The 25,864-nt window shown below is 45.3% G+C and overlaps 1 protein-coding gene across 1 annotated transcript; it reads right to left on the bottom strand.

Moving 5' to 3' along the window:
- Positions 1-11,158: 11,158 nt before the first annotated feature.
- Positions 11,159-25,263, bottom strand: ZNF233 (zinc finger protein 233). Its single transcript, XM_070559523.1, is given in 5 exon segments — positions 11,159-13,176; positions 13,178-13,767; positions 18,066-18,125; positions 23,084-23,228; positions 25,066-25,263. Coding segments are annotated over 5 exon segments (2,196 nt in total). The 3' UTR covers positions 11,159-11,973.
- Between the last annotated feature and the right edge of the window lie 601 nt (positions 25,264-25,864).

The following is a 25,864-nucleotide window of genomic DNA, read 5'->3' as shown; positions in this document are numbered from 1 at the left end:
CAAAATACCCTTTGACCTGGCACGAGAGGTTTTGCTTCGGAGATGATAGCAAAAGTGAGAAGGACTGCACACGCGGATGTTTACACTGAATTCTTTAAAATAGGAAGTATCAGCAAAATATTTCAGTATGTTCTAATGAACAGCCATTAAAACAATGATACAGATCCTAATGACAGGCAAGGAACCATCATTCATGGAAAAACTAGGTGGCTGGACCTGATCCAGCTCTGCCTCTAGGGCCTGTGCACTTCATTTTGTCACCGGGCCACTCTAATGACATATACAGATCGGGGGGCGTTCTCGTAGAATCCGTGAGAGGACCATCGAGGAGTGCCTTAGTTTCCTATGGCTGCCGTAAAAAGCACCAACTTAGCTTAAAACAACACCAACGTCTTCCCATACCCTTCTGGAGGTCAGAAGTCCAAAGCAAGTCCTACAGGGCTAAGGTTAAGGTGTTGGCAGGGCTGGTCCCCTCTGGAGGCTCAGGGGAAGAATCCGCTCCTCGCCTCCTCCAGCTTCTAGAGGCTGCTCGTGGCCCCTTCCCATCTTCGGCACCAGCTGCATAGCATCTTCTCTTCTCTCCTCCCTCCTGCCTCCCTCTTATGAGACCCTGTGATTCCCCTGGGTCCACCTGGATAATCCAGGATGCTCTGTCCATCTTAAGAGCCTTAACTTCATCACACCCGCAAAGTCCCTTTTGCCAGAGAAGGGAACAGATTCACAGGTTCTGGGAACTAGGACATGGACATATTTGGGTGGGGGGCACCATTCATCCCCCACAAAGAGTAAAGGACAGACACAAAAAAAGAGGTCAAGGGCTCCTGTGGCCGAATGGTCTGATGGCGAGATGACATCCCCGGGGGGAAAGGGTGTGGTTCTGGAGCCGCATATTTGCGGTTCTCATGCTGACTGGCTCCCTCTCTGTGCCTCATCACCTCGTCCATGTAAAAGGGAGATAATTGGGACTTCCTCACAGGGCTGTTGTGAGGCTTAACGCAGTCAATATACGTAAAACCCACAGGATGGTGCCCGGCACACGGCAAGCATTCGGGACATGTTACCCATTATTATTTTCTCTTCCCGCTTGGAGAAGCACCCCTCCCCTCACCCCAGCCCCCACAGCCCTTCCTTTCCTCTCTCGGGCTCCGGCGAGGTCAGATGCCCTCTGCTCTGTCCATAACTGGGAGTCGCCCGGAGATCTAACAATTCCAGGGGTTCAGGGAAACATCCACCAGCCAAATAAGGGGCTGGTGCACCTGGCTCGGTTGTGTCCGTGACATCCAGCAGGGCCCCTTTCCTAGACCTGACTTTCCAGACGTGGCCTTCCCTGAGTCCTCAAGACCTCTCACCCCTTTGTTCAGGCCATTGTCTCCCCCTGGAAGACCGTCTTTCCCTGTATTTTCCTGGAGACCTTTCCCATGCCCTTCAAAACCCTACTCCGGTCTTGCCTCCCAGAAGCTTCCACCGCTCTCCGGGATATTCTGTTAACTAACTGCCTGTGTTGTCTGGGAGAGTAATTCTTACTGAGCTTCTATTGCCAGTCCCTGAGACACACAAGGGGCAAGATGCACAATGAAGGAACCCACAGTCTGACGGGGTGGGTGTGGACGAGGTGACAGCTGAGGTTCCCAGGTCAGGGGGTTTGAGCTGCAGTTTCATTTTCCGGGGGCATCTTCTGGGTTTCTCGCCTCGTCTGCTGGCCCCAAGCATCTCAAGGACATCTGTGGGATGTCTTTGAAGACATTAAGCACTTCCTGTCAGAGGCCTGATTGGGCCACCTGCTCCTGGCCTCCTTCTCCCCCACAAAGTTCCCGCTAGCCCTTCTTACCCCGCCTTATGAAAGAAACGCCCTTTTCTTTTAAATTTGAGATACTTGCAGATTTCTGAAATCCCAGGATCCTCCCCATTGCACGTCTCTTTGAAGGAAGCCTCCCCTTACTGAAGTCCGGATGTGTTTCTAGCTGACAGACAGAAGGCAACCGGTCTCTGCTTTAGACAGTGTCGCTCGGCAGCTCAGCTTCAGACGGTCCCGTCAGACAATACGCCCTTTTCTGGGGGCCTTTCCGTGTGACCCAGAGGGTCCAGCAGCATCCATGATGGGTTTATTTTCAACTCCTCTTAACTGAGATGCTTTGGACGGACAACATTGTGTAAGTTTAAGGTGCACACCATACTGATTTGGGACATTTATATTGCACTGTGCTTGCCATTGTAGTGTTAGTTAACACCTCTATCGTGCCACCTAAGTATCATTTCTTCCAGTGTTGGGAACAATAAAGACCTAGTCTCTTAGCAAGATTAATGTTTCTAATACAGTTTCGTGGTCCATAATCACTATACTGTGCATTAGATCTCCAGAGCTTATTTATCTACTAGTTCTGGAGTACTAGGGTACAAGTAAGTACCCTGAAACACTCTCCCATTCCCCAGCTTCCAGCCCCTGGTAACCACTGCTTTTACTCTGCTTTTACACTTTCAGTTTTTTAGATTCCACACACATGAGAAAATCATACAGTATTTGTCTTTCTCTGACTGACTTGGCATAATGCCCTCAAGGTCCATCTATGTTGTCCCAAATGGCAGAATGTCCTCCTTTCTCATGGCTGAATAATAGTCCATTGTGGGGGCCAGCCCCCGTGGCCTAGTGGTTAAGTTTGGCGTGCTCTGCTTCAGTGTCCTGGGTTTAGTTCCTGAGCACGGACCTAGACCACTCATCTATCAGTGGCCATGCTGTGGTGGCAGCTCATATACAAAATAGAGGAAGATTGTCAACAGCAGTTAGCTCAGGGCAAATCTTCCTCAACAAAAAATAAAAAATAAAATAAATATTCCATTGTGTACATGTACCACATCTTCTTTATCCATTTACCTGTTGCTGGATGCTTGGGTTGTTTCCACGTCTTGGCTATTGTGAATATTGCTGCAATGAGCATAGGAGCGCATATGTCTCTTCAACAGCCTGTTTTCATTTCCTTTGGATATCTATCCAGAAGTGGCAGCACCCATGATGTTCTGTCACAGCTAGGGTCCCCCTAGAGGGGTGTCTTAAGTCTGCAATAGTCACATAGCCTGAGCCGTTTTCTTGAGGGAAAGAATGCCATCCCATTTCAGTTCAGCACAGCACGCGCTGGGGCGGAAAGAGTCAGGCTCAGTATCAGGTCTCAGCTCAGAGCCAGGGCCAGGCAATCAGGATCTGTGATTGCAGATTCTAAAAGGTCGGCTGCTTTTCTGTGGCAGCAGCAAAGCCGAGACTCTATAGGGCCAGACGGCTGTGTCCCGAGTCCAGGGAAGGCCTCCGGAAGCCCTCTCTACCGTTATTCTTCACGTGCACGCCGACCCTCTCACAACCATGCACGTGCACACCGGGCTGCAGACGCATCAGCCTCGCAGGGTCAGACTTCTGATTCCCCAGGAGCTCCACAGCGACTAAAAACTGCTTTTGCAAACTCCACAGGTGCATCTCCCTCTGGACTGCCTCTCTTTTCATGTGCTCTCCCTTTTTGTCCAGAGGCTCCAAGAGGCAAGACTCAGAGCAAAAATCACCAGTTAAGGAGACTTATTCTGTTCCTAAAACTCAGAGTTTAAGTTTCAACGCACCCACCAACAGCAGCGAGCAAGGGAATGTGGGACCGACACTGTTTCTGTGCTGCTTCCCGTGACTGGGCCGGCCCTCTAGCATTCATGAAGTTATAAGCATAGAACATTTTACATCAATTTTTATCATATATCCAGGTGCAACAGCCACAAAATACAAAGGCATGGTTTTGGGGTGGGGTTTTTTTTTTGTTTTTTTTTTTTTTGGTAAGGAAGATTGTCACTGAGCTAACATTGGTGCCAGTCTTCCTCTATTTTATGTGGGACACCACCTCAGGGTGGCTTGGTGAGCCGTCTGTAGGTTCGCACCCAGGATCTGAACCCATGACCCCAGGTGGCCAAAGTGGAGCACACAAACGTAACCACTATGCCACCTGGCCAGCCCCAAAGGTGTGTTTTTAAAAGTCCCTTCCCCGCCCCCAGCCCCTGACAATAAACCCAGCATTTACAAGGTCAGCATTACAGCTGCTGGCGGAGAGAGGCTGGGACAACTCTGTGCTGTGTTTTCTATCTGGGAGGCTCAGTGTTTCCCTTCCTCACTCTCTTTTTTCCCTCTGGTTTATCTAAAGCTTTGTTCCATGGGGCGAAGTGTGGAGGAAGCCAGTCTAAATTCCCAACTGTCCTCTCTGTGTGAAGTCACACAGCACACACTTAATCCCCCCGACAACACGTGGGACCGCATGTGTGAAGCGTCTCTCTCAGGCAAGCCCCTTAGACGCAGAGTGCCCGTGACACTGACTGCAGGCCGCTCACATGGGCATGCTCTGCCCGGCACTTGCTCAAAGTCCCGACGCCCAGAGGGAAGGCAGGTGTTCAGCATGCACCGCATTATTTGCACCAAGAGTCTAGGCACAGGGGATCCCTGTTATCAGTCAGGGAACCGTGGAAACCCGACCAAAATCCAGTTCCCAGACGTCCCTCGAGGGCAACCTTGGAAGCAGGCCTTTCTCCAGACGGCAGCCTGAGACCTGCTATGGTACCTCTTCTGCACAGGAGCACTTCCCAGGAAAAGGAGAAAAACAGAATGCACCTTGCAGTTTGGGATTAGAATCGGAGGTATCGGTGTCAGTTTATGCTTTTCAAAAATATAGAAAATATATAAAGGAGCAATGAGCCTCTAAAGTAATGTGTGTACCTAGTATCCACATTTTGGTTTCTAAATACCATTCTCCACTGAATGAAAGAAGGGATTCTTGTAAAAAAACGGCTGATTCTGGGGCTGGGAAAGTATGAGGGGAGCCTCGCACATCCTTTTGTCCCAGCAAGTAAGGGGGTGACTCAAGAATGACGGGGACATGTCAACAGAACAGAGAAGCCAGCTTGAAGGGGTTCCCATTACCAAAGCTGGGTTCATCTGAAGATCAAAATAAAAGAAAGCAACTGATCATAAGACATTGATAGATTAGAAATCCAGGAGTCCATATCGATATTAATAAATAAATTAATGAGGGCTTAATGAAGAGTGGATATTTACATGAACTCCAAGTGCCACTCCACAAACTACTTCTTAATTATAAAGGAAAAAAGAGTAGCTTTGCGGTGGAAAGTTATGGCAGACATCACATTATCCAGTAATCACAATGTCACCACAAGTGGGATAATCGAGTGTAAGCCTAAGAGCATATTGTCACTTCTGTGATGTTCTGGCCAAAGACACATAGCCTGAATCTAATCACGAGGACACATCAGACAAGTCCAAATAAAGGGATGTCCTACACAATAAAAAAATACCTAGCATGTAATCTTCAAAAGTGACAAGGTCATGAAAGTCTGAAGAACTGTTCAATAGTGATGGAGCCTAAGGAGACAGGACAACAAAATGCATTGTGTGATCCTGGATTGGATAATTTTCCTATAAAGGATATTAACGGGACAATTGGTGAAACGTGAATGGAATACGGGGGTTAGATGGTAGTAATGCCCGACTGTTAACTTCCTGACTTTGATTGTTATAAAATGGTTGTGTAGAGAAATATCCATATTTGTGTATAACATACACTAGAGCATGCAGGGGGGATGGGGCATCATGAGATCTTATTTTTACAAAAGTTCAGGAAAGTCCTTTGTTACTGTGCCTGTAAATTTCATGTGTTCGAAAATAATTATTTCAAAATTTTAAGGGGGGGAGGGAGAGAGGGAATTACAGGGTGACCTTCGTGGGTAATTATGAAATCGGCTGCTACTGAGACCTTTTGTATTATTCAGGACAGACGTACACTTCAGAGATCCCCTGAAATCTCAGGGGCTTAGCGCATCAAAAGTTCCTCACTCAAGGGATGCCCAGCAGGGGTCAGGCAGTCCGTCCCCTTAGAGCGACACAATATGGAACAAGCGGCATCCATGACTCACGGTTAGAGGTCCCGGTGGAAGAGGAAGGGGAGAACCACGTGGAATAGCTTCATGGGCAAGGCCAGGAAGTGGTACATATACCTTGTGTCCTCAGTCCATTGGCCAGAACTCAGTCACTTGGCTACAACCCAGCTGTGTAGGAGGATGTGAACATAGCTTTCCTGTGTGTCCAGAAAGACACGCACGGTGACCAGATAGCAGGGTTCCCATTACACTCTTAAGATATCACTTTAGTCGACCTTCTCTCATGTGGTGGAGACTAATGAATCTAAGGGCCTGAGCGCTGACTGAAGTTCTCACCACACTCTCATTTATACTCTGAATACACTCTCTGATAACTTGTCTGACCTGACCACATTCAGGTTATTTTTCTAACACGGTCTTTTTAATAAATCTGCAGACTCATCCGAATTACAATTTTCTTCCTGTGTAGACAGTAGGATTGCAGTCTCTGATGATAGCCATGGTTACAATGATCACATTCACAGTTTCTGCTCTGCATCGATGTCTAACGATTGGGAAGACCAGAGGTTCCCTTGGCATCCTCGCCAGTCATGACACCGATAGGGTCTCTCAACTGCATGAGCAAAATTGGTCCTCACAGAGGCGAGCGCTAACTGTAGCCCTTCTTTCAGCATCACATATGTGGACTGAACACAAATGAGCGTGGACTCTGGTGTTTACTAAGACTTGAGGTGCAAATGAAGCCCTTACAGCACTATGCTAGACTGTGTGTGGTTGACTTGGCTTCATCACTTCTTCATGACTGGCTCTTCTAAGGTCTCCTACACTGGAAGAGAAGACAAGAACAGCGTATCTCAGAATCCCCTTCCCCAGATGCTTCTTGGGTACAGTTAGCCACTGAGAAGGTGCTCACATGGGATTCAGAAAGCCCGAGAAGAGAGGGCATTATTCTCTGCAGGCAGCTGCAGGCAGAGGCAGGGGCGGGCAAGAACTTTGAGGCAGCTTCCAGGAGAGCTTCTTGGTAATCACCCACATTGGTGTCCACGACTGAGATAGTATGTGGGGCCTTCCCCGTCTTCAGCAGCTTCAGAGAAAGCCCTGGAGGATCACCCCCTTGGCTGCTGTGGACAGATTCTCAAGATTGGCAGGAGCATCTAAGAAAGCTCCTGAGAGTCCACTTTGATGCTGCAGGCTGGTGTTGCTTCCCTGGTCATCATTCCCTTAGCCTTTCCAACAGTTGTGTGTGTCTCTGACTCTTCTGAAAGCATTCATGCCTGGATTATAGACAGTGGCATCTGATTCTGCACTGAGCCCTGAAGGGTCAAGAATTCTGTTCTCTTGTGCAGACTTTGATGAGGGAGAAGGTGTGCACTATTATTGAAAACAGTAAATTCTTCATATGTATATGGTTTTCTCTTCTTCATTCATCGCTGATGAGCCAAAAGATGGCAGTTTCAATTGAAGTCCCTACTGTATTTTTTACATTTATGGAGCCTTGTCTCCCACGTGGATTCTAAGATGAACATGAAGATCTGAATTCCAAGTGAAGCCCTTACTGCACTCATCACGTTCATGGTCTTTTTCATTCTTACCACATTCATATCTGTGGGATGGATTTCCTGAGAGAACTCTCCGATGAGTGTGGAGAACTCAGCCGTACGTCAAATCCTTTCTAAGTATGGAGCATTCGTAGGGCTTCTTTTCCTTGTGGACTCTCGTGAATGTGAAGGTATGTGCTCTCTCTGCTGCTCTTCCCACCCTTATTCACAGGAAGTCCTCTCGCCTCAGTGCAAACTGAGTGGACTTGAAGAATATCACTTCAACCAAAACACTCTCCACTCTCACTGCCTTTTAGGATTTCTCTCCAACATGCATCTTCCAGGGGACAAGATGGGAGCTCTGATCAAATCCCTCTCCATACTCGTCATTTGCTTAGCACTTCTTTCCTCTCCTCCCTGATGAACACAAATAGGTGACCTAAACCCAAATCCCTTAGCATGCAATTATACTTGTCACACTGTTCTTCCAGTGTGAATTCAATGGTGGCTGTAAGACATGAGTTCCCTCTACAGCCCTTACCACATGCGTAATATTTATATTGTTTTCTCCCTGAGGGAATAAATTGATGTCTGGGAATATATGAGCTGATCAAAATCATAAGAAGTATGTTCTCTGACCGTGATGGAATCAAACTAGAAATTAAACTAAAAAACAAAACAAATTTTAAAACAAGAAAATCTCCAAATATTTGGAAATGGAATGAAAATAAAAACATAACATATTAAAATCCATGGGGCTGAGAGGGGAAATTTATGCCACTAAATGCTTACATTAGAAAGAGGAGAGGTCTCAAAACAATAATCAAAGCTCCTACTCAAGGAACTGGAAAAAGAAAAGCAAGATAAATCAAAAGCAAGCACAAGAAAGGAAGTAATAAAGAGCAGAAATAAATGTAATTGAAAACAGAAAAGTAAAGAAAAAGCAATGAAACTAAAGCTGGTTCTTTGAAAAGATTGGTAAAATTGATAAGCTTTTAGCAAGACTGACAGAGATAAGACAGCACACAACCAACATCAAGAATAAAGTGAGGGATATAACTACAGATCCTACAGCCAATAAAAGAATTCTGTGAAAAACTCTACTCATGTAAATTCAACAACTTAAATGAAATGGACCAATTCTTCAAAACAAACTACCCAGATTCACCCAATGTGAAATAATCAGAATAGCCCTATAACCATTAAAGAAATGTAATCCATAACTTAAAAGTTTCCAAAAAAAGAAATCTCTAAGCCCAGATGGTTTCACTGGAGAATTCTCCCAAATATTTGAAGCAGCAGCAGCACCAATTATACACAACCTCTTTGAGAAAATGGAAGAGGCCAATTATCATCCTGGTACCCTAACTAGAGAAAGGTAATACAAAAAAAAAGAAGAAAAAAGAAAGGAGGGGAAGGAAAGGGGGGAAAGAGAGAGAGAGGGGGAGGGGGAGAGAGAGAAGAGGGAGGGAGGGAGGGAGAGAAAGAGGGAAATAAAACTACAGACTAAACTGTAAAGTGAAAATTTGAAGTAATCACAGAAATTTGATTATTAATTATGTCAGGTATGAGAATGGCTTTGCAGTTTTGCAAAAACTACGCTGAAGTAGGTAGGTGTGAAATGATATATCAGGGATTAGCTTTAAATTACTTTGGCGTATAAGAAAAAAGGAAAAAGGGATAGATTAAGCAAATGTGGTAAAATCTTGATCATTGTTGAATTTGGGTGATGAATATATAGGAGTCCATTATATTTTCTCCTTTTGAGTATTTTTGAAATTTTTCATAATTAATAATTAAAATCTGGGGCCAGCACAGTGGCGTAGTGGTTAAGTTTGCACACTCCTCTTTAGGGGCCCGGGGTTCACAGGTTCAGATCCTGGGCATGGACCTACGCGGCGTTTGTCAAGCCATGCTGTGGCGGTGTCCCATGTACAAAATAGAGGAAGACTGGCACAGATGTTAGCTCAGGGCCAATCTTCCTCATTGAAAAAAGAAAAATTAAAATCTTGAATTTTGAGAACTGTTTAAATCCTGCTACTTGTGCAAACTAGGGCGATGGTTTTAACCTCCCTGATCCTATTTCCTAACATTACAATGGGAATACTATCACTTTCCTCACTGAGGCTGAAACACACGAAGGATGGTGCCCCTGCAGTGCCCCTCAATGGACGCTAAGCTCTGTCCCTAAGAGAGACCTAGCCATTCTCTGAGGATGAACAAGGTATTGAACAAAGAAAGGAAACCTGACTTCCCTGGAATTTGTTGAACTGTCCTCCTTTCAGAAAGGGAGAAGGCAAAAATGACAGAAAAGGATGCATAGTACCAGGTCTGCCTGACCCTCCCCAGCCAGGATGGTCAGTGGGCTGAGTGGAGAGTGGAATTTCCACCTCCCCCACCTCACTCCCACCACCCACAGGAATGAGGCCGTCTGAGTCAGGGCTCCAATTCACCCCACTAGGGCTATGTCAGTAGGCTGGACAGGGACAGCTGAATTTTCACCCCCACTCAGGAGCAAGGAAGTGGTGCCAACTGGCTCTCTGCCCCCTACCCGCACCCACATCACCCCCATCCACACACGCACAGTGTCAAGAGGGCCCAGAGGAGAGTTGAACTTCCACCCCAACTTGGACCTATTACCACACCTAAACAGGGTGACTGCTTGCTAAAAAAGATTAAATGGAATCCAAAATCTTGCACCATAATACCCAAAATATCCAGGATACAATAAAACAAAAAAATCACGCATGATACCCAGAACCAGAACAATCACCACTTGAAGGAGACAATACAATCAACAGACATAAATACCGAGACAACTTAGATGTTGGGATTATCTGACAAGGATTTACGAGTAGTAATCCTCATTTTTGTGTCAGCTGGTTTGAGTTGGGTTTTCTATTTCTTACGATTGAAGACGTCCTAGCTGACATGAGCAACCATGAGCTGTGGTCCCCACCCTAGTGTCTGGTAATGACAAAGCAGAGCAGTGTTGGCCCTGGATTTCTGAGGGTAACGTGAAACCTGAGATGACAGGGAACTTAAGTATCCAGCGTCCTGGAAGGTAAAGTTTAGGGGAAAAAATGGTGGGAAACTGTCCCCTGCCTCCAGTCAACATACACCTGAGTAAACTGATCAACCAAGCACACCTGAAAACCACTGAGGCATCTGAGAAGCATGGGGCAGTGTCCAAGACGCTCACTCAGTGCCTTAATCCCTTAGCTCAACATCCAAAATGCACACTATAATATGTTCCCTCTTTTTTCCTTTCTTTTTTTTTTGCTGAGGAAGATTCCCCCTGAGCTAACATCTACTGCCAATCTTCCTCGTTTTCTATGTGAGTCACTGCCACAGCATGGCCACTGACAGACGGATGGTGTAGGTCCACACCCAGGAACTGAACCTGGGCTGCCAAAGAGAACACGCCGAACTTAACCACTGGGCCACCAGGGTGGGCCCTGTTCCCTCTTTTTTGTACACTCTTTTCTCATGAAGCTTTATGGAATTAAAGACAAGTTTCTCTTTTTACATTCAGTCTGTTCCTGTCACAAAAGGCTCAAAAAAGAAAGATAGTGAAACTTACCTTATTGGTGGTATGCTGCACAGAAAAAGTCTGCAATAAGATAAAAACTTTAGCCCTTCGCTGCTTGAAAAGAGAAGCTGAACAGAGGACAGAAGCCAGCTGCAAAAGTCTTACACTCAAACTGCAGATGCATGATTTTATGTATTTTTATTAAATGATCATTTCCTTGGATTAATTTTTGAGGCTTCTACAAGAGTCCTTTTCCTAGTACAACTTATTATGACTAACTGAGGTTGAGCTCACTAAAAACTTCAAATACTTGTCCTATTTAGAATAGGTTTTCTTTTCCAGCAAGTTAGACAAGCCCAGGGCACGTACTATTTGTCAGGCACTGGTTCAAGGTCATGGTCATACAGCAGTAAACAGACTTCCTGCCCCATGGAGCTCACATTCTAGTGGATATGGACTTTGTCATGTCCATCATTACACCTGCTAGTGCGCTGCTCTTCTTTATCACTTTTTTTTTTTTTGAGGAAGATTAGCCCTGAGCTAACATCTGCTTCCAATCCTCCTCTTTTTGCTGAGGAAGACGGGCCCTGAGCTAACATCTGTGCCCATCTTCCTCTACTTTATATGTGGGATGCCTCCCACAGCATGGCTCGATAAGTGGTGTTTAGGTCTGTGCCTGGGGTTGGAACCAGTGAACCCTGGGCTGCTGAAGTGGAACATGTGAACCTAACCTCTGCACCACTGCGCTGGACCCTTCCTTATAATTTTTGAGGCGTCTCTCCTGTGCAGATTCTATTGAACGTGAAGGTTCCGGCAAACTTATTGTACATTATTAACAAGGTTTGTCTGTTGTGCATTCTCTTAAGAATTGTGACATTCTGAGCTCTGTCGGAAACAACAGCTGTATTCATACAGCAAACAGGTTTCCTCCAATGGAATTCGGATGACTGTAAAAAACTTTAAGAATTCAGTACTGAATTCTTAAAACACAACATTTTATAAATACTCTCTGCTGTGTGGATCTTCTGATGAAAATGAGAAATCTAAGTTTTGAAGAACACCTTTATCACACTCATCACGTGTATTGCACTTGACACCATTATGGGCTCTCTGATGAACGTGAAGACACGAACTCTTACTAAAGCCCTTGCCACAGTCAAAACATTTGTAGGGCTTCTCTCCAGTGTGGACTCTCCGATGGGCTTGAAGATGTGAGGTCTGACTGAAGCTCTTCCCACACATGCCACATCTATAGGGTTTCTCTCCCGTGTGGATCCTCTGGTGAATGTGCAGATAGGAGTTCCAGAGGAAGCCTTTCCCACACTCTTCACATCTGTAGGGTTTCTCTCCTGTGTGGACCCTCTGATGGGCTTGAAGGTGTGAGCTCCAACTGAAGCCCTTCTCACACACGTCACATTTGTAGGGTTTCTCTCCAGTGTGGACTCGCTGATGGTCCTGAAGGTGTGAACTCTAGCTGAAGCCCTTCCCACACGTCTCACATTTGTAGGGCTTCTCTCCTGTGTGGACTCACTGGTGGGCCTGAAGATGAGAAATCTGACTGAAGTCCTTCCCACAGGTGTCGCACTTGTAGGGCTTCTCTCCTGTGTGGACTCGCTGGTGGGCTTGAAGGTGGGAATTACGGCTGAAGCTCTTGGCACACACATCACATTTGTAGGGTTTCTCTCCAGTGTGGATTCTCTGATGGGCTTGAAGATTTGAGGCCTTACTGAAGTCCTTCCCACACACCTCACATTTATAGGGTTTCTCTCCAGTGTGGACTCTCTGATGAGGACCAGAATTCTGATGAAATATCCTGTCACATGCCTCCCATTTGTAGGTTTTGTCTCTACAGTGGGTGCTGGGATGGGCATGAAGTTGTGATGTCTGACTGAAGCCTTTATTGCACATCTCACGTTTCCCAGATTTCTCTCCAGTGTTGTCTATGCAGTGAACGCTAAGATCTAATCTAGGACTGGAGCCTTTTCTACACCTGTCACACTCATACACATCCTCTCCTGGGGGAATGGGCTCATGAGTGGGAAGAGAGGGGTTCTGATTGAAATTCTCAGCACACACTTGACACACACCGGGTTTCTCTCCTGCGCGAACACTCCAATGAACACAAGGCACTGAGCTATAACTGACGCCCTTCCCACACTCGCTACACACATAGAGTTTCTCTCCTATGTGCGACTGCTCAATGAAGTTCAAGATTAGAGCCAGGGCCGAAGCCTCTTCCATTCTCATCAGAGGTTTGCTCTCCTGTGTGGATTATACTCTGCTGGGACAATTTCTTCGTGAAGTCTTTTCTGCAGTTATTGTGGCTGGAGGCCTTCTCTCCTTTGAGTACTTCCTGACAATCAAGGTGATGAGAGATCCTTCTCACAACACAACACTCACACTTACACAGTTTATTTTTCACATCAATTTGCTGACACCTATGCTGATTATTCTGTGGCTCTCTCAGATACCTTTTCTTCCAGAAATCCCAGGTGGTCTTAATCGGCAACTCTTGGTTTTTGACACTACTGGAACTCTCCCCCTGAAGCTTTATTCCATGGTTCTCATCTTCAGAAACCTGAGCAGAGTCTCCTGCCCACACCTGACAGGGGGAATCACCCTGTTTTGGTAACTTGGACTTCTTGCCTTGCAGATTTATTATTGAGTCTTGATTTCTGGTTACCTGACATGTAAATTGCTCCCATATCTGCCAGCACATAAGTTCTTCATGGTAAAGGTATCTTAATCCCACTTCTTGAAGCGTCTCTATCTCATTCTGATTCTTGTGTCCTGGAAGGATAAAGAGAATTCAGAGATGAAAATAAGGACATTTTCATGTGAATGCTTGTTCAGAGAGAAAAATACCTCACAGGTCCACCACAGTGGGAGACTTATTCAGCCAGGGGAGGATTAAGCTTGACTTCACCATTGGTTTTTTTTTTTCTTAAGATTTTATTTTTCCTTTTTCTCCCCAAAGCCCCCCAGTACATAGTTGTGTATTTTTAGTTGTGAGTCCTTCTAGTTGTGGCATGTGGCATGCTGCCTCAGCATGGCTTGACGAGCGGTGCCATGTCCGTGCCCAGGATCCAAACTGGCAAAACCCTGGGTCGCCAAAGCAGAGCACATGAACTTAACCACTCGGCCCTGGGGCTGGCCCACCATTGGTTGTTTTGATGCTAATGGAAACAGAGGTGAAAAGTAGGCTCCTATCCACTAAGTGTTAATGAGACTCATTTAGAACTATACCACGACTTATGTATGAGGTCAAAATTAGAAATTCGAGGCTAGAGAGCAGGGGACATTCTCAGCAAAAGGAAAAGAATATATCTGCAAAGGGAAATACCTCCTCTGTCCTTTTAATGAACTCATGAGATTATTTCCTTTAATTCAGCCAGTAAACACATATTAATAAACAGGCTAGATTTGAGAAAATTCTCCTTTATTTCAATGAAGTCCTAGTATATAATATTCAACACGAACATTATAACTGGAAAAAAAAACCCGAGAAAACTTACTTTCATAACTGACACATCCTATGGGAGTAAAAATCCTATGATAATTGTTGCCACTTAATTTGGCTGAATTTTCAGATGAACCTGAATGGCTAATATTATCTGCTAGGTTTTGTAGGTATGTATCTACCAAAAGGTGCTCTGGTAGCCAGCACACAAGATGGTCCCCAATGAGCCCTACCTCCTGGTATCCATACCTTACTAAAGTCCCCTCCCACGATGTAGCAGGATTGGCCTGTGAAATATGGCCGAAGTGATAACACATCACTTCCAAGGTTAGGTCATAAAAGACACTGTGGTTTCTGCCTTCCACTCTCTTGGGTGTCACCGGCCGGGGGAAGCCAGTTGCCATGTTTGGAGGACCCTCAGGCAGCTCTAGGGAGAGGCCTCCCGCCAACAGCCATGGGAGTGAGTTGAGTCCATCTTGGGAGCAGGTCCTTCAGTCCCATCCAGCCCACACAGGCCTGCCGCTCTGGTGGCCTCACAGCAACTTTATGAGACCCTAACCCAGAACCACCGAGCTAAGCTGCCGCTAGATTCCTCACGGAAACTGTAAATAAATGTTTGTTGTTTTAAGCCGCTAAGTTTAAGAGTAATTTGTTACACAGCAATAGATAGCTAATACAGGGGGATCCTAGGTGTGGACCTACTCCATTCACCAGCCATGCTGCGGCAGTGTCCCACATACAAAAAAACAGAGGAAGGTTGGCAGAGATGTTAGCTCGGGGAGAATCCTCCTCAGCAAAAAAAAAAAAAAAAAAAGGCAGGTGACAAAGTTTCTGGCTGTAACAGAGTAACAGGTACTAAACAAGCCTTCCTACCATGAATAAGTAGGAAAATAGGGACAAAATATATGTAACAACTGTTTTCAGCCATTGAAATCATAATACTTTGACCCCAGAAATGAAGGAAACAAATGAGATGAGCCCTGTGATCACCCTAGATTTCTGCCCGTAGATAATTTCTGATCTGCAGGTGCAGGAAGGGGGACCCCAAGCAGAGCCTCGCTGAGTTGAGGAGCCAGAAATCAGAGAACGGGAGACTGAGGTAGCTGGAAACCACAGGGCAGAGTTCCAGAAGGAAGGGATCCCTGCAGAGGAAGAGCACGGGAATCCGCCCAGGCACCCTTTTGCCTCTGCTGCTGAACACTAGCCCCTGCACGTACAGGATGAAACTGCTCGGGCCAGGCAAAGAGCGGCTGGGGAGCTATGGGCTGCATGGTTCCTGGAGCAGAGCAGGAGCTAAGGAGTTTGAATTCCAAACAACCAAAGTGGAAAGCCCTCACCGATCACTAGGGGCGTTCTGCAGCAGCTGAAGGGCCGTGCATTAGTAGAAGGGCTACTGTAGAGCGGTGCTGCTGACATTTCACAGCAGGCAATTCACTGATGTGCAGGGCTATCCTGCACGTTGTAGGATGTTTAGCTGCATCCCTGGCCTCTGCCCTGTAGTTGTCATTGGTATCCACCCCTCTAGTCATGATGATCTAAAACATCTACAGACATTGCCCAATGTCCCATGGTTGGGCAAAAGTGCTCCCAATTGAGAGCCACTGCTCTAGAATAAAGGTTACTCTAGACCCACCCTAACACAGTTAAAAACAAAGCTCAATTAGGGCCAGCCTGGTGGCATAGTGGTTAAGTTCACACGTTCCACTTCAGCAGCCCAGGGTTCACATTTGGATCCTAGGCGTGGACCTACACACCGCTTGTCAAGCCATGCTGTGGCAGGCATCCCACGTATAAAGTAGAGGAAAATGGACACGGCTGTTGGCTCAGGGCCAGTCTTCCTCAGCAAAAAAGAGGAGGATTGGTGGCAGATAGTGACTCAGGGCTAATCTTTCTCAAAAAAAAAAACAAAACAAAAACCAGGGCTCAGAAGAATCAAAGGAACCAAAGGAACAAATAAGCATCTGAGCATAAACAGAAAAAGCATTTGACAAAATTCAACTTTCATTCATGATAAAAACTCTGAATAAAGTAGGACTAGAAGGAACTTCCTCAGCTCCAACAGAGGACATCTACAAAAAGCCCACCGAGTCAGCATGACAGACTGAAGGCTCTCTCCCTACAATTAGGCACAAGGCAAGGATGGATACGGTCAGTACTTATGTTCAAAATTGTTCTAGCAGTCCTAGCCAGTGCAATAAGGGAAGGAAAAGAAGTCAACAGAACAGGGCTGGGAATGGAAGAAGTATAACTCTTTATTTACGGATGGTCATCTATGTAGAAAATCCTGAGAGGGAGAAAAATGTTACTAGAACTAATAGACAAATTTAGCAAACTCAAAATACATAATTAATTATACTTCTATATTGTAGCAAGAAACAAACAGAAATTGAATTTCCAAAACAATGCCATTCAGAAAAGCACCCCAAAAACATCAAGCACTTAGGGATAAATTTAATAAAATATGTGTAAGAGGGCCGGCCCGGTGGTGTAGCGGTTGGGTTCACGCAGTCTGCTTCAGTCGCCCAAAGTTTACCAATTCAGATCCTGGGCGCAGACCTAGCACTGCTCATCAAGCCACCCTGAGGAGGCGTCTCACACACACAACCAGAAGGACCTACAGCTAGAGTATACAGCTATGTCCTGGGGGGCTTTGGGGAGAAGAAAAAAGAAAAAAAAGGGAGATTGGCAACAGATGTTAGCTCAGGGCCAATCTAAAATAAATAAATAAGAATAAAGGATAAACAAACTGTGATATACTCATAAAAAGGAATAAAAAGGAATGAATTACTGATCCGTACAGCAACACAGATGGATCTGAAAAACATTTGTCTGAGTCAAAGAAGCCAGACACAAAAGTCAGACTATGATTCCGTTAGTTACGTTAAATTTGAAAACAAGCAAATCTAATCATATGATAATAGATCAGAGCAGTGGATGCCTCAAGGGGGCTGGGAACTGACGAGAGAGACCTGAGAGAACTTTGCAGGGTGATAGAAATGTTCTGTATCTTGTCTTAGGTGGTGACTGATGCAATTAGACCACTTGTAAAATGAGGGCTACGACGGCCACTGACCAGATGCTTAAGATCCAATTTTTGTAAGTAAATCATATTTCATTTTTAAAAGCCCCACATGAAAAGAACTACAGATCAAAGCAAAATTTATTCAGAGGCACAGCAGCATGTGCATTTGCTTATAGTTTCTGAGTTTAGACAAAAAATGGAAACCCTTCTGGGACAAGTACATAAAAGAACGCTGAACCATAAGAAACTCAAGTGATAACATTACATGAAAAAATACAATGGAAAACTGTAGATATACTGTGATTGTAATCATGTAAAATACAGCATGGGGACGATGGCTGATGGATATGCAGTGCAGTAATGTGGAGTTTTTAATTTTTTGATAGCTATGATTTTCTGCACTATTTGTGAAACAAAAATGATGATAAAGTAAAACAAACAAAAACTAAAGACAAAAACAAAAACTCAAATCAATAAAAAAGCAAGTAACTGGTGCATAATGAACACGTTTTCCTCCTTTATCCCTCCCCTGGAAGAGAAAAAAGACGTGTCTAATCTTTGAGAAAAGAGATGTAATTTTAAGAGATAAAAATCGAAACAACTCACCTGAAGCTTGGTCATTTTCTCCTGCTCCTTCTGGGGAAGGGCAGTCCTGGGAAGGCAGGGCTGGCAAAGGAGAAAGAAGCCATGAGACACAGCCCTGGCTCCTGTGGCTGCTCTGTGTGAATTTTAAAAGTGACCCTCCTTGGCACATATCGCTAGCCCCTCAGCAAGGGACCCTTGTGCAGTGAACAACCTGCCCAACTGTAAGCAGCAGAGCTAACACAGAGTCCCTTGCAGCTTCCAGGGTTATCCTCTCGTTCTGGGTATCATGGAAATGAAAGGCAGTAAAATGTACTGGCTAAGAGAGTGAATTCTGGGGCCAAGAAGTCTGGGGTCAAATCTTGGTACTGCTACTCACTCCATTTCATTTAACTAACCTCCCTGTGCCTCAAATCTATCGCCCACAAAATGAGAATAGTGCTTCCCTTACAGGACTGCTGTGAGGGTCAAAAGTACGAGCAGACGGAAACACAGAATTGACCTCATGCAACTGCAGAAAAGCAGGTGATCATGCACCATAATCTTGTCCTTTGCAAATGGCTCTTGCCATCACTTCCGATGGAGGAGCCTTTTATAACATTCAGATTTCAGAGCCAGTGAATGCTCTGTCTTAAGAAACTCATCTTTGTGTCTGAAAAGCCCCAAATTCTGATCAGCTATATTGCTTAATAACTTGTTGTTCTATAATGATATTTAATTGAAATTAGTATCTGGTTTTGTAAAAGGTACATTGATGGGTCACTTAACAACGGAGATGCGTTCTGAGAAATGTGTCGTGAGGCGATGTCGTTGTGGTTCGAACATCACAGAACGTGCTTACACAAACCTAGATGGTATAGCCCACTGCACACCTAGGCTCTGGGCTACTACCCTTCTGGGACCCCTGTGGAATATGCAGTCTGTTGTTGACCAAAACATCGTCATGCAGCGCGTGACCATATAAGTACTTGTGAATTTTCTTCACGCAGCCAGAAGAGTCCCACGTTCACTGTAGGAAAAAAACTAACTAAAAACATGACTGCTGGTTTTTGCATCTTAAAAGTTTGACAGTCTCTGTCTCACTTAAATGAGCAATTCTGTGGGAGTAATGACAGATCCTAACTTACCACGTTGCTTTGGGGATTAAGTGAGCGAGTCCAGTAAAACCAACTAGGCAAATCCACAGACAGAAAGTAAATCACGGTTGCCAGGGACTGGAAGATTGGGCAGGGAGGGGTGATGCAAATGTTCTGGAATCAGACAGTGGTGATGGTTGTACAACCTTGTGAATTATGCTAAAACCAGTGAATCATATACTTTAAAAGAGTGTATTATACCATACCTGGATTACATTTCAATTTTAAAAACAGAAAAAAAAAAAGCCTTGGCTCAGTGCCTGGCACATCATGTAAGCTCTCAGTAAGTGCCGATAGGATGACTGTTGTTCCCATTCGACGGATGAGGAAGCTGAGGGTTGGCGAGGTCAAGTTACCGAAGGTCACAGAGCTGGTGAGAGGCGAGACTGCACCTGACTCCGACTCCAGAGCCTCAGCTCTTAGTCTGGTCTCCTCGTCTCTAATCACAAACTCGAAGAAAAGAAGGGAGGGGCGTCCTCAGGGATGAGAGGAAGGGAGTAAGCACAGACTTGGTGGAAAGTGATTTGCTGGGAGACACTGGCGCCAGATCATCAGGATTCCACTATTGATTCTTCTGACTTACTAGCTCTTTCTGCCTATTTCACGTCGATAAAATGGCAATGATAACAATATAGAGCCCACGGGGTTGTTAACAGGTTTCAGGGACTGTACAGAAATTCAATCCACGACAGCTTCACATGGTTGTGGGTCCTCCTACTTAAGGCAGGAGCAACTTCATACAGATGAGAGCCACGTATCCACTTCTCAAAGCTGGGAAGCAACATCAGTTCATAAGATCCAGTGCCCTTGCTCTGGCCTCATATGTGCTGTGCCCTCCTGCTCTGCTCAGCAGCGGGGTTTTGCAAAGAGACCTGACATTTCACAGGATTCAGCAGGAGAAAGCAAGTGGGGTCTGGGGTGCCTCGCTCGGCTCTGCTGGCTACCTGCTTGCTGCTCACCCTTCGGATGCCTGCTCCGAGCAGCCTTCCATCAGCTGGGGCAGCTGGGGGACAACTGGGGGCTAAGCATCTGTTTGCCTATGAGATGATGAGCATATCATTTTATCTCCAGCACCCAGAATACGGTGAGTACTCAGAACACATGAAATCAGAGAATGACTGCAGACACACACTGTCGGGCAGGTACTGGGCTAATCGACTCGGAGGTTCCTGTGAGCTATAAAACTCTGAGGCTGTTGTTCCTCACTGGGAGGAGGAGAGGATGAACTGTATCTTCCAATTTCTTCCTCTGGGTTTATTTTATTTGCTTTGCTCAAGCAACATCAAGGTCATTCTTAAAAGTGAGATATTCATGGGCCAGCCCCGGTGGCCTAGTGGTTAAGTTCAGTGCACTCCACTTTGGCAGCCCAGGTTCAGTTCCCGGGTGCAGACCTACACCTCTCTGTCAGCGGCCATGCTGTGCTGGCAGCCCACATACTAACACATAGAGGAGGATTGGCAACACACATTACCTCAGGGCAAATCTTCCTCAAAAAAAAAAAAGAAAAGAAAGAAAGAAAGAAAGCAATCTCTCAGAGCTGCAGGCCATTGTATCCAGCAGCCAGTTGAACACCTGCACCAGCCACAAACACTTAACTGAATACTTCTCTCTGCAAACCCTGTCACAGTGCTGGGCACACTGGAGAGAAGATGACAGAATCCCCACAACACAGTGATTGGCAGCCTGGGAGCAGAGACCGACTGGAAACCCGCAGCAAATTACATTCCGAAAGAGCAAACAAAATTTACCACCTTCTTTTCCTTAACTGCACCTCTTTCAGGGTCCCCAGCTCTCTCACTAACCGCCGTTCTCCTAGCTGCCATGTGAAAACACGGGAATTGTGAATATCCTCGCTCCCCTAACCTCCATATATTTAGAACAATCTAGTATAAATCCTCTTGACTCAATGCCTGGATTTTGCATTAAAATACTGAAACCCAAAAGGGGGGGGGGGGCGGTTGTACAACAAGATTGACAAAAAGGTGACAACACGGGCTGCCCCCGTGGCCGGGTGGTTAAGTTCTCATGCTCCACTTCGGCGGCCCAGGGTTTCCCTGGTTCGGATCCTGGGCGTGGACATGGCACCGCTCCTCAGGCCATGTTGAGGTGGCATCCCATATGCCACAACTAGAAGGACCCACAACTAAGAATATACAACTATGTACCAGGGGTCTTTGGAAAGAAAAAAGGAAAAAAAATTAAATCTTTAAAAAAGGTGACAACAGTTGAAGGTTGACAAGGGTTGACGGCTATGTGAGAATTCATTACATTATTTTCTCTACATTTGTGTTTGAAAACGTTCATAGTCACAAGTTACCACATATAAAAATACTACAGGGGTCGGCCCCGGGGCCAAGTGTTAAGTTCCCGCGCTCTGCTTCGATGGCCCAGGGTTTCGCCAGTTCAGATCCTGGGCGCGGACATGGCACCGCTCATCAAGCCACGCTGAGGCAGCGTCCCACAAGCCACAACCAGAGGCACTCACAACTAGAATATACAACTATGTACTGGGGGGGCGGGGGGGGGGGGGCTTTGGGGAGAAGAAGAAGAAAAAAGATTGGCAACAGATGTTAGCCCAGGTGCCAATCTTAAAAACAAACAAACAAACAAAAAACCACAAGTATGATACAATTTTTGAGAAGCATACAAAAATAGAGAAACAACTAAAGAGAAATACATTAACATGCTTACATTTATCTCTACATCCTGGCATTATAGATCATTTTTGCCTTTCTTCACCTATTTCTCAAATTCTCTATGATGAGCACAAATTGCTTCTATGATCAGAATATGAACATAACGTCATATAAAAATAACACGAAATTAAACGAGCACAGCCTTCAGGTCCTCTAAGGTCCCAAATTATCACGAAATGACCCTCCTTCCTTCAGTCATTGGCACAAAGGTTCCCAGTTCTACCTTATGCCTGCTGTCTGACTTTGGGAAAATAACTTAAGTCCTTCACTTACCAACGTTCGCAACTGCAATACAGATAATAACAGTATCTTTGTTGTTACGAGGATTAAGCTAATCAAGGCATATAAAATCTACAGAACATATTAACAAATCATTATCGCTCCCTCATCAACACGGTCTCATCCCGCCTCCCGTTTATTCTGTAAACATCGGAACACTTGCCCAACAGAAAAAATCTGCTAAGGAGCAAAGGAAGTCTGCCGCCCAACTGAGAGCGGAAATGACGTAACGTGTTAATTTCTCTCACGCCGGGACAGTGTCACCCGGAGCCAGGGGTCCCTCCCTCCTCCTCTCTGCAGCCTCGCGGAGAAGTCCGGGCGGCGGAAGGAAAGGAGGCTGAGAGATGTCACACGTGAGTCTCTGGTCCAGGATAAACGGAAGCGGACACCCCCGGCACCAGCTGGGGGAAGACCCGCAGGGGAGATGGGGAGTCATCGGGAATCCACGACCGGCCCCGCTGGCGCAGGGGTGAGGGAAGCGGCCGGAGCTCAGAGGCCACCGTGGGCTCACAGATGCTCTCGGGAAGTCACAGGCTGGTACCAACCGACCGCCCTTCAGCTCGTGCCGGGATCGGGTCCGAGCTGTTTACATCTATTTACTTCACGGGAACCTCACAACGCGTCTCCTAGGGAGGGGCCGCTACCAACTCCACTGCGCAGACGAGAAACAGAGAAACTTCCTAACTCCACGCGACTATATCGCTGCCGGGCGGCAGAGCGAGGGGAAGGAGCGGGAGGCGACGGAAAGCCAGCGCCCAGAAGACCCTCGAGCCCGCCCCCGACGCCCGTCGCGCGAGCCGCCCTAGACGCCCAGGTGAGCCGAGCAGCGCCCCTGCCCCGCGGCTTCCAGGTCCCGAGGGCGAGGGCGGCGCCTGTGGGGGCCGGGTCCAGGCGAGCTCGTAAGACCCGCAGCGACTCGGCGGTCACTCACCTCCCGCAAGGGACCGAGGACTTCTGCCTAGCCCTCTAGTACCGGAAGTGCCCCGACCACGCACGGCTCCTGGACCACATTTCCCAGAACCCCCGAGAGGAAGGAGGGCTACTGTTCCTCCTTTCGAGAGCGGAAGTGGCTCTGACTACCCGGCGCTCCTGGACTACACTTCCCAGAATCCTCCGCAAAGGAGCCCTTACACTAAGTTGCCACCTTTTTTTTTTTTTTTTTTTTACGTATAAGATGGTTCAATTCATTTAGTTCTCATGCGCTATTAGCTCTTGGACTTTTTCTTTGCTTTTCCCCTTCTTTACTTTTTTCTTAATTTTAAAAAATTACAATACTAATACATGTGACTGAGAAGTCAATGTGGCTGTCTAGGACAGGAAAGGCGAAGAGAGGATGTCAAACTTGGTTTGATGCTATTGCCTTCTTTATGCTGCTTGTCCCTGGATGCATCTGGACCTCGGACAATGTTTACCTCGCATGAGCGATTCATTCCAAGATGCTAAAGATTCACAAGAAGGAAAAGTAACCTCTGATCAGGCCACAAAACAAATAAGTTTCTCACTTTTGTTGGTTTTAATTACTCATTTTGAAATATGGGGTTTTCTGGCAAATGAAAGACGCACTGGCAAAGAAGTGAAGGAAATACTGTAATTTGAAAAAGAAAAGCCTCGAATATATCTTTAAGATGTTTCTTTGTTTACTTCACTTTGAAACATCCTATCATCAAGACCCACTCTGCTCTTGACATTATAAATACGATAGAATGTGTTATTTTCTACAAGGTGGTTGAAATCAATGAGCCATGATTATTCAAAAAGTAGGTGTGGAAGTAGGGGATTCTGCTCAGATGACCGTAAAAAATTCAACTCTTTTTTTTAAGCTTTATTGAGGTATAATTGACAAATAAAATTGTAATATATTTAAAGTGTACAAGATGAGTTGATATCCATTGTGAGAGGACTCCCACAATCGAATTAATAGATCCATCACTTCACATAGTTAGCTTTTTTTTGATCTGCTGAGAACCTTTAAGATCTACTCTCTTAGCAAATTTCAATTATACAGTTACAGCATTATCAACTGTAGTCACCATGTTATACATCAGATCCTCAGACCTTATTCATCTTATAACTGAAAGTTTGTGTAACCAACATTTTCCCATTTCCCCCACCCCTCTGCCCAGGCAACTACCACCATTCTACTCTCTGTTTCTGTAAGTTCAGCTTTTTTTCCCCTTAGATCCCACATATAAGGGATACCATTCAGTATTTGTCTTTCTCTGTCTGGCTTATTTCACTTAGCATAATGTCCTCTGGTTTCATTCATGTCGTCGCAAATATTTCTCTGTCTGTTCTGTGCACCAATGGTTAGAATTACAGGTTCAATTTGATTCAGGTTCACTTTTGTAGAAAGAATACTTCATGAATTATTCTGTTTGTACCTCCATTTACCCTCACTGGGAGCTACCAAAACACCCTAAAAGAGAACAGGATGAGAAGACATCCTCTGTCAAATATCAAGACTCATTGCAAAGCTATGGTAACTAAAGGAGTGTGGTATCAGTAAAAGCATTAAAAAATAGACCAAAGGGATTTGAGAGCCAAGACATACATCTAATCATATATAGATACTGATTTTGTTAAAAAGTGGCACTGCAAAGTAGTGGGGAATGAGGAAAATGTTCAGTAACTGGTATCGGAACAACTGAATATTCACATGGAGAAAATTAAATTATGCAAAAGGCAATATACACCTTTCTTTGAAGATTCCATAGGTTGATTTCAATTCTGTTACGTACGAAAAGATAAATAAAAAGGAAAGAGAGAAAGGGAGGGAGAGAACGGGAGAGGGTGCAGAGTGTTCAGGCAGTTAGAAAAAGTAAATTATCTATCCAGAGGTTTCCAGGAAAAGAAGTGCAGTGGCAATGGAGGTGGGATTTCCTTGAACTTCTATTTATGTGTGATTGCAATTACATCTGGGTCAATGCAGGACACGCGGCTCCAGCCTGAGTTGGGAATGAGCTGGGGCAGAAGCGGTCCCAGGACAGGGGGGACCAAGCAGTGGTGGTGGCCCAGAGGATGGAGGCAGAGGAGCAGCCGGAGGAGCCACAGCAACAGCTGCCCCACCTCCCAGGCTGAGTAAATTTTAGGAAAGAAAACTGGATTAACCATCTTTTATGTGAAAAATACAGCCCTGAGGACTCTCCTTACCACTGTGGACCTATGTTTTCATCTCAAAGTCTTCTATAGTTTCCCGGTGATTTTTTTTCCTGCCCCATTAGCTTTTAAGGGTGTGTTGTTGACTTTTTCAGTTTTCCTCCTGTTATTGATTCCAGTTTCTTCCATCATGGTCGGAGAATATACTTTGTATGATTTCTATTTTTTAAATTTATTGAGATCTGTTTTTGTGGCCTAATAAATGGTCTATCCTGTTCAATATTTCACATCCACCTGAGAAAAATGTGTATTCTGCTAATTTTAGGTGGAGTGCATATATATGTGGATATATCTGTCACATGTTTGGTTTATAGTGTTTTCAAGTCCACTATTTCCTTATCGACCTTCTGCCTGGTTGTTGTATGCATCATTGAAAGTGGAGTATTACGTCTCAAAATATTATTATAGAACTGTCTATTTTTCCCTTCATTTCTATCAATTTTCACTTCATATATTTTAAGACTCTATTGCTAGGTGCATAATGTTTATATTTGTTATATCTTCTTGATGAATTGACCCTTTTATCAATATACAATATCCTCCTTTGTCTCTGGTA

The sequence above is a fragment of the Equus przewalskii genome, chromosome 9 (genome assembly GCF_037783145.1).
Source record: "Equus przewalskii isolate Varuska chromosome 9, EquPr2, whole genome shotgun sequence".
Classification (NCBI taxonomy): domain Eukaryota; kingdom Metazoa; phylum Chordata; class Mammalia; order Perissodactyla; family Equidae; genus Equus; species Equus przewalskii.
The sequence above is the reverse complement of the archived record's forward strand: the minus strand, read 5'-3'. Positions and strand labels throughout refer to the sequence as shown.